This window comes from Poromitra crassiceps, assembly GCF_964638095.1.
Source record: "Poromitra crassiceps genome assembly, chromosome: 22".
Classification (NCBI taxonomy): domain Eukaryota; kingdom Metazoa; phylum Chordata; class Actinopteri; order Beryciformes; family Melamphaidae; genus Poromitra; species Poromitra crassiceps.
In genome coordinates, this window is record NC_139647.1 from 7,506,907 (window position 1) to 7,516,473 (window position 9,567).

At 42.2% G+C, this 9,567-nt stretch overlaps 1 protein-coding gene across 1 annotated transcript in view; it reads left to right on the plus strand.

Annotated features, from left to right (window-relative positions):
- eys (eyes shut homolog) overlaps positions 1-8,951 on the plus strand; it is a gene marked incomplete at both ends in the record, with an annotated part of 311,891 nt that extends 302,940 nt beyond the window's left edge. Inside the window, 4 exons of the mRNA XM_083658278.1 lie at positions 4,295-4,457; positions 5,527-5,699; positions 6,186-6,347; positions 7,756-8,951. Of these exons, the coding sequence (XP_083514404.1) occupies positions 4,295-4,457; positions 5,527-5,699; positions 6,186-6,347; positions 7,756-8,951 (1,694 nt within the window). The remainder of the gene's footprint in view (positions 1-4,294; positions 4,458-5,526; positions 5,700-6,185; positions 6,348-7,755) is intronic.
- Between the last annotated feature and the right edge of the window lie 616 nt (positions 8,952-9,567).

The following is a 9,567-nucleotide window of genomic DNA, read 5'->3' on the forward strand; positions in this document are numbered from 1 at the left end:
CTGCGTTACTCAATTTGAAGCCGGTGATCAAATAACAAGAAGAAATGGGGAGGTTTGTTTTGATGAACCTGTCTATTAAAATCCTCATGCATGAAGCCAAACTGCTGTCATGCAGATATCAGGCTGCCTAGATCAGTGGTTCTCACATGTTTTCACATGAAGAACCCCTAAAATGACAAAAGCCCCCCATATGATAATAAGATTGATGCTTTTAGATGTTTTATTACAGAACGTGTATAAAACCCATGACCAAAATTGTCTTTGTGTTACTTATGAATGGAATTATAGCCAAAATAAATGACCCCCCTTTTGGCTGGGGAGCCCCCTGGAACCCCCTCTAGGACCCCTGGGGGTCCCCGGACCCCCATTTGAGAACGACTGGCCTAGATCATCGTTTTGTGTCTTTGTTATAAACAAACTAATGTCGATGTCCCACGTTTTGAACCCCATACACTCTTTGATGCTGAAAGTTTGCCATTAGCACTCCATAGAGAATATTGCCTAAAACAATTGAATTGTTGTTGTTTTTGTTCGTTTTTTTGTCGAGTTTTACACTCGGCATGTGCGCTTTTTTTGAATGATGTGATAAACTGCAGACGGAAAAACAGCGTCTGCAGACAGATACAGCTTCTCCTCGTTCGCAGGTGTCTCAGTTCCTTTACCACATTCAATATATTAAAACAAAAGTAACCTGATCACTAGGGGTGGGGGAAAAAATCGATTCACCTAAGTATCGCGATTTTTAATGTCACGATTTTTTTAATCGATCTTTTATTCCAGAATCGATAATCGAAAAAAAAAAAAAAAAAATTGGGTGCTTGCAGTCAGGCCACTCACTGAACAGCAGGCCAGGCGCCGCCTACTGGTTTACTAGTGGTTTTATTACTTTATTAGTTAGTCTGAAGTAATAATTACACTTAAAGTGGGTGCATCTCATTGTAAAATTGGACTTCAAACGGCCCAAATCTGGCTTCAAACGGCCCAAATTGGGCTTCAAACGGCCCAAATTTCACGCGCGTCGGCCCATATCGGCCTGGCCTGCTTGGTATCTAATGCCCGGCCTGAATTATGATCCCAGTCCGCCCCTGTTTTTAACTATATCGCCCAGCCCTACTCATGATATATAATATACAGTCTCTAGTGTATGATTCAACTTTTCCCATGTTCTAATCTAGTGTAAAAAGCAAACAAACTGAAAAAAGAAAAGAAAAAAATAAACAAAAATCGCAATAAATCGTAATATCGAATCGCAATAATCGTAGAATCGCAATACTTAAGAATCGCAATATAAATTGAATCGGCACCCAAGAATCGTGATAGTATCGAATCGGGAGATAAGTGAATCGCCACAGCCCTACTGATCACGCTGATCATCTTCCCAATGCATCTGCCTCGCTGGTCCATGGTCTATATTTGCAGTACCGCAAGCATCACTTGAGTCTGCCAAGTGCAGAGTAGACAGCATCATTACATGAATATTCATGAAGGAGCATGACATTTATTTCCCCTGCATCCTGTTTATGCCAGTGACTAATGTAGGCGAGAGGAGGAGGGAGTGCTTAGATTGTATTTATTTTATATAAATAAAATCATACAGTAGAGAGGAGGAGGGAGTGTGCTTAGATTGTATTTATTTTATATAAATAAAATCATACAGTAGAGAGGAGGGAGTGCTTAGATTGTATTTATTTTATATAAATAAAATCATACAGGAGAGGAGGAGGGAGTGCTTAGATTGTATTTATTTTATATAAATAAAATCATACAGTAGAGAGGAGGAGGGAGTGTGCTTAGATTGTATTTATTTTATATAAATAAAATCATACAGTAGAGAGGAGGGAGTGCTTAGATTGTATTTATTTTATATAAATAAAATCATACAGGAGAGAGGAGGAGGGAGTGCTTAGATTGTATTTATTTTATATAAATAAAATCATACAGGAGAGAGGAGGAGGGAGTGTGTGCTTAGATTGTATTTATTTTATATAAATAAAATCATACAGTAGAGAGGAGGAGGGAGTGTGCTTAGATTGTATTTATTTTATATAAATAAAATCATGCAGGAGAGAGGGAGTGCGTGTGCTTAGATCAGGGGTGGGCAACTATTTTTCATGGGGGGCCACATGAGAAACCCAGATTGTTGCCGGGGGCCGAACAAATATTGTCATGCCGTAACCCATGGATGGGCAACTTTGATGATAGAGAGGGCCACAAAAAATGTCCTTGCTACCAGGTTTTGCTGAGGGCCGAACGGCACCAGCGCGAAAAATTTGGGGCATTTGAAGCCAGGTTTAGAGGAATAACTCAAGATTCAAGATTCAAGATTCAAGATTCTAGATTTTTATTGTCACTCCATGGTACAAGTATCACGTGTGAAATTCTTGTGTGAAATTCATTCACTCATTCATTCACTCATTTTAAATTAACAGTTGTGATGTCATTATTCAGTCTTAACCACCAATATTTGATCCTTTTCTCACTCACTCCTATGTCACCACCTGCTCTCAGGGCTTGAAATTAACTTTTTTGACCACCTGCCAATATGGCTGCTAGATTTTAAAGTTACCAGCCAATTAGAATTTCCACTAGCCGAAATGTTTTTCTTGAAATACGGTAAACCAGAATATGAGTGGGTTAATTTAAGCATAAGTATCAGTAAGTGGCCCGGGATGATCAAAGCCTGTGTTGAGGGTCACACGAACAAAAATGCACTCTTCAAGCTAAAAAGAATCCAAAACCAATGAGTTAATTATTTAAATTTCTACTTCAATGTAGCCTTTTAGGCATAAAGGTTATTGAAAGATATTCCATTCCAGAATGAAATGCTATAACAGAAGTGGAGTATTGGCCAGAATGACATGAACATCTGGACACTTATTCAGCGGGTATCTTGCATGTTGCGTTCAGGTGCACTGTAAAAAAAAAAAAAATGTCTTTTTCTTTTTGTGCAATTCCATCACGGGCCACACAGGTGGCGCCCGAGGGCCGCATGCAGCCCGCGGGCCGTATTTTGCCCATGTGTGGCTTATGGCTCATTTCCACCACATTTTACTGCCCTGTACAGCTCGTCACCACTCGGCTCTAATCGTATCAGCCCTATGGACGTTTTGCTTCCACCGCGGATCATCTGCCCCCCCCCCCCCCCCCCCCCCCGCCCACAGCTGGTCGTCTAAAAATAGCGACCGCATATCTGTCCTTCGGCTATAACATAACGTTACAATTAAATCCATCCACAGAACTTTTAAACTGTTTATGAAATACTGGTGCCTCTAAATGACCTACAGTGTACATGGGCAAATGTGACAATCGGCCAAGAGAATGATATCACAGGCATGCGCTGCGCGGGGACGGGAGAGGCGCAACAGAGTGAAGCCTCTACCCCGCAGCCTCTCACCAGGCAAGACCGGGGCTTCCAAACACCCGCTGCGGCCTAGCGGAGCGCTGCAGCCTGCACTCAGCTAGAGCTCCCTGAGCGAGCAGCGGACTTTTTTCTCAGACAATTGAACACCCGCCACGATTTTATTTCACCGGAGGTGAAGGCAGCGACACAAAAGACTGATGGAAATATACATAACAGAAGATAAGGTAAGACCACTAAACTGGTATGCAGCCGCCAGCATTGCATTGACAGTCAGTAGACAGAGTAAACACGATTCTCTCTGACCAATCAGTAGCCATCAGAGTTTTACGTCACCATTTGGGACCTACTCGCCAGCCCGAAGTACCCCGACGAGGCAGGGACCAAAAGTAGCACGACTCGGCCTTAAATCAAACCGAGCTGGGCCGGTTTTTGACGGTGGGATGAGACCAAAAGTCGAGTCGAGCGGAGCGGGACCGCGCTACTAGCTGCTGTGGAATTGGGCCATTAGATTGTATTTATTTTATATAAATACCATCATACAGGAGAGAGGAGGGAGTGCTTAGATTGTATTTATTTTATATAAATAAAATCATACAGTAGAGAGGAGGGAGTGCTTAGATTGTATTTATTTTATATAAATAAAATCATGCAGGAGAGAGGACAATTACAGTTGGGGAAAAAGGGGGGAGGGGGTAAATTCATAAAAAAAAAAAAAAAGTCTGAAAGTCATCTTCACATCAAACACGACATTGTTGACACCTTGTTTTCATTTTCATTGGCCTTATGAAGCATAATAGGATTTGAATGACTTACAGTTCAGCATGTGCAGCTGTTGGCTTTGATATTCATAAAGGGGAAATGTGTGTTTACTCAGATGATCTCACAGACATGAAAGAGATCCCTCTCACATGCCGCTTTGATTCTTCTTTAAAGGCTGCATCTTTGATGTGCAGTTCCGGACCAGAAGAGACGGGAAGTTCCAGGTGATGGGCCAGCCGGGCTTCGGCCGCAGCGTGGGCCAGTGCGGGGTCACCCCGTGTGACCATGTCCAGTGCCAGAACGCAGGGATGTGCGTGGACTCCGGCTCATCTGTGTAGTATGTGTTATGACACACTGATTCTTTGTGTTTAGATCATCTGTGTAGTATGTGTTATGACACACTGATTCTTTGTGTTTGACTCATCTGTGTAGTATGTGTTATGACACACTGATTCTTTGTGTTTGACTCATCTGTGTACTATGTGTTATGACACACTGATTCTTTGTGTTTGGCTCATCTGTGTAGTATGTGTTATGACACACTGATTCTTTGTGTTTAGCTCATCTGTGTAGTATGTGTTATGACACACCGATTCTTTGTGTTTAGCTCATCTGTGTAGTATCAACATGGGGTCCTTGAGGGGGTTCCACAGGGTCGCCCAGCAAATTGATGAATTGTTAAACTTCACCATTATTATTTCATTGACACAATTAGAGTTTGTAGAAAAACGACTGTTATGATCATACGGTATTTTCTCTGTTGTCTCTCCACCTACTGTACATTACACATCCCACATTTGGACAAAATCATATCTAGCAATAGAAATAATCTCGGAAACAAAATCTCATCAAATTGAATGAATTATGAGACATGTAGCTAGCCTACACTACCAGTCAAAAGCTTGGACACATGCATTTGCTTTTTTCTTTCCTTTTCCTATTTGCAAAGACATGAAAACTAGAAAGAACTCAATTGGAATTATGCAGTGGCCAAAAAAGTGTTAAGTAAATCACAGCCATCTTATATTTCAGTTTCTTTAAAATACTCGTTCTTTGCCTTGATGGAAAGGCAAAGACTCTGGAAAGAATTTCATAGGCATCTACTATTTACAGTATTTATCTAAAAAACAAATGTCACACATTTAAGCATAAGCCTTTAAAGCAAAATGGCTAATAATGAAAGGTGTGTCCCAACATGTGACTTTGTCTCTCCCTGTCTATATTTGTGTTCATTGAGTATCTAATCAGTTATATATTATTATTATTATATATATATATTATTAGTTATATATTATATGGAGCATGGTGAAGGAACATCCATATGACAAGTGTCTGAGTGTGTATGTGTTTGTGTGTGTGTGTGTGTGTGTGTGTCTGTCTGTCTGTCTGTCTGTCTGTCTGTGCAGTTGTCAGTGTGCGTCTGGGTGGAAGGGGGCGCTGTGCTCTGAGACCGTGTCGGTGTGTGACATGGAACACACCCCCCCGCCGATGTGCGCTCACGGCTCCACCTGCATCCCCCTCCCAAACGGATACACGTGCCACTGTCCCCTGGGCACCGCGGGGCTCTACTGCCAGCAAGGTCAGAGTCCTCAATCAATCTTGTCCTTGTCAATGATTTTTTTTTTTTTTTTTGGCTACTCTTTTGTAATGAGATTCCACGCACTTTTCCAAGGACAAATTAGCCCAGTTCAAAACTACAGGCCAATAATTCAGAGATGTTCACATACAAGTCTCATAAGTTCTCTAATGCAAATGTGTTGCCAGTCATGCTTAACACATGCGAATCATTAACACTTAACTTAAACTCAAAGCCATCTTCAAACCCTCTGCTTTCCTGCTTGTAGCCTACGCAGTGATACTGTAGATAGGAAGAAAGTGTATCAAACCTGGTCCAGCAATTTTGAGATTAACCTTACAGAGAGGACAAGACCCAAACTCACAGATTCAATTCAAGCACTTGCACTCTCACGTACTTGATTTTTTCTCTTTAAATGGCAACCCTGCTAAGAGACAACTCTCACGATTCAACTATTTCATTATTGCTATATTTCTGCATCCTTTTCAGCCGTGGCAATCAGTGATCCGTTCTTCAGTGGGAACCAGTCGTCTTGGATGTCTTTCCCACCTATGAGCATGAGACACAGGACTGTTGTGCAGCTGCAGTTCCAGCCTTTATCACCAGATGGCATCCTCGTCTACACCGCACAGCATCTCAGTGCCAGAGCTGGTAAGGACGTCCCATTCCTTATCTAAGGCCAGCTTCATTTGAACATCTCTGCAGAATGCCAATGCAATTAATAATAATAACACATGTAACTGATAAGGCACTTTTCAAAACAGTGACACAGTGCTTTACAGTGACACAAGCCACTTTAGTCTATAACGTTTTAATAATGTTGTTCATGCTAACTAGGTATTCATTTATACAATATTTATTTGGGTTACTTAATATTAGGGTGAAGGTTAGTTGATGGTCAGGGCAGGGCTTTTTTGGCTTGTGACCCCACTTTGATGTCACACAACTCTAGTGACCCGACATTGAAAACACGGACAATTTTCGGATAAAAATGTATTTGTTTTGATCATGTAATAGTTTGTAATACTATGTTACAAGTAAACATTCAATTTAGACCATACCTTTAGGATATTTCATTATTATTGTGGACAGGAGCCAGAGGCAGAATAGGCAGGATGAGCCACAGATTAGTGCACAAAGTGAGGAGTTTATTTTCCCAGGTCAGGATATGTCCAGGTGAGCTTGTATTTACAAGGCTGAAATGAAATTACCAATGAATAATGAAAATGTAAGAAGAGCTAAGTAGGCTACAAATATGGGCTATATCTGGTGAACACAGACCCCACTAACAGGCCTACAGTTCAGTTCCTGCCTGCAGCATATCACTGAACAGGCCACCTCCCTACTGAAGAAAGACTTTTCTGTTAATACTACATTTTGTCATTTAGCTGACGTTTTTGTGAAAACGTAGGATATGTTTACTTGTTTTAAATTGTGTGTTTTTATTATATAACAAGTGCTAATTTGCAATAGCTGCGACCACATATGCCAATTTCCAAAATGTAGGATGGCATGGCAGGGGCAGCCCACGCTACTCTGCATTTCGAAATGACCCCCACCCCTTTTAGCCAATCGGCATGAACACAAACCTACACAAACACACTCCCACTCGTCCTCCATGCCAAATTTCATCCTCTTAGGCCGAAAACTGTGCCCGCTAAAGGGTGGTGAACTTTTTGTGGACCGACCGACAGAGTGACTTATAGAGCTGCTGGTCGCAGCTTATAATAATTATTTGTATTGAATATTGATCAATTACTAGAAATTTTAGGTGACCACATTTGAATTCCATGCGACCCGACATGGCGTCCTGACAGAGTAGGATAGAGGTAATAAACATTAACTAAGGATTAGTTCGTGCTTATTAAGCATAAACTAACCATTAATTTAGTGTCAGGAAATCAGGAATACCTCCTTTCTAAAGACTCATTTCTAAAATAAGCTTTAAATTGACTTTTTGATACACAGGCACTCTGCGACACTCTGCCCAAAATAATTTCCACCTAAAATTAAGAAAATGCGTTGCTTCACATTTTGTGGTTTTGTTTTCTCCCCACAGGAGACTTCTTCTGCCTCTCCTTGACATCAGGGTTTGTCCAGCTGCGCTACAGCCTGGGGGACGTCACCCATGTCCTGCAGTCTGTCCACAGGGTGGACTGGAGCGGGCGTACCTGGCACAGGGTGACCGCGGGCAGACACGGTCGCCGAGGCTTCCTGATTCTGGACGAGAGGGAAGTGACCCAGAAGAGGACGGAGGGGGGGATGACCACGCTCGATGTGGGGACGGACGTCTTTGTCGGGGGCGTGTCCACCCTCAGCTCCGTCTCCACGGACGCCACCCAAAACGAGCCGACGGGCTTCACCGGCGGCATGAGAGAGCTGATTGTGAACGGGCGAGAGTTGGAGCTGACGGAGAAGGGGGCTCTGAGCGGGGCCAATGTGGGCGACTGGGATGGGACTGCGTGCGGGTACAAGGTCTGCCAAAACCAGGGTCACTGCAGGGCGATCGGCACGGACTCATTCCTATGCGTATGCCCCCCACTGTGGACCGGCCCCGTGTGTGAGCAGTCTGTCAACTGTGTCGGAAACCTCTGCACACACGGCTCCTCGTGCACTCCTAGCAGTGTGACCTCGTACCGCTGTATCTGCCCTTTAGGATGGGCGGGGAGGCACTGCGACAGACAAATAGCAATGGACACTCTGAAGTTTGTGGGAACCTCCTATGTGAGACACTGGGACCCCAGGTTCAGCAGGAGGGATTTAAGGTCCACTCAGGTTTCTTTCAGCTTCCACTCCAGCACAAACCACGGCTTGATGATGTGGATGGGAAAGGCGGAACACGACGACGACGACTACCTCGCAGCTGGACTCCAAAATGGCCACCTTAAAATTGCAGTCAATCTGGGAGAAAGACTTTCCCTTCCGTTAACGTTCAGAAATCTCACACTATGTTGCAACACATGGCATCATCTTAACATCTCTTTGAACAGCACCATTATTGACGTTTTCTTGAACAATAAGAGAATCCTGTTTGAAGATGTGGACCCATTTGAGCGATATGTAGCCTTGAATTATGCAGGACACTTTTACTTTGGAGGATTTGAATTACACAGAAATGTGTCGACTGTGACATCTGGGCTGTTCTCCAACGGCTTTGAAGGGAAGCTCAGAAATATTTGCTTGTATCAAGAGCAGAAGCAGCTACTCTTTCTCCAAAATAGTGAAGGTTTTAATGTTTACGAGGGGACTCAATAGTAGTTGAGAATGTAACTGTATAGCCAGGCGCAAAAAACAACATTTCAGCTGTTAAAAATGGTCAGACACTTTCTGTACACTGTACACAGTCGCTGTGTCTTTCAGGGAAGTCTCTGGAAATAGTTAATGGTAAAGAAAGAAAAGAGAAAAAAAATGGCAGATAATCGTATAGTTTTGTAATAACACTAAGTAACACATTAATTATTAATTATAATATACAATTATAAATTATTATAATTTATAATTATAAATTAATTATATTATTAATTAATTGTTCTTTATGACTTACCTGGTTAAATAAAAATAAAAAATAAAAATTAATTAAATTCACAATAAACTCAAGTGTGCTCTCATCACATACTTCTCCCATCCTCAATTAAAAATACATGTATGGTGAGAGACGGGAGGACATGCATACGAAAGAATTTGGGCACCTCTGATTTAGCTGCTGTGCCGGACTGTTACGCTGTTCTGCTGTTGGGATAGGCACATACTACAGTACAGTATAAATAAGGTTGTACATTGATTTCCCTGCTTTGCTTGGTCAATAAATAAATTGGGAGAGAGAGAGTCCTCCAAAGATATGTCAGTTCAGTCTTTGTTTTTAGATATGTGA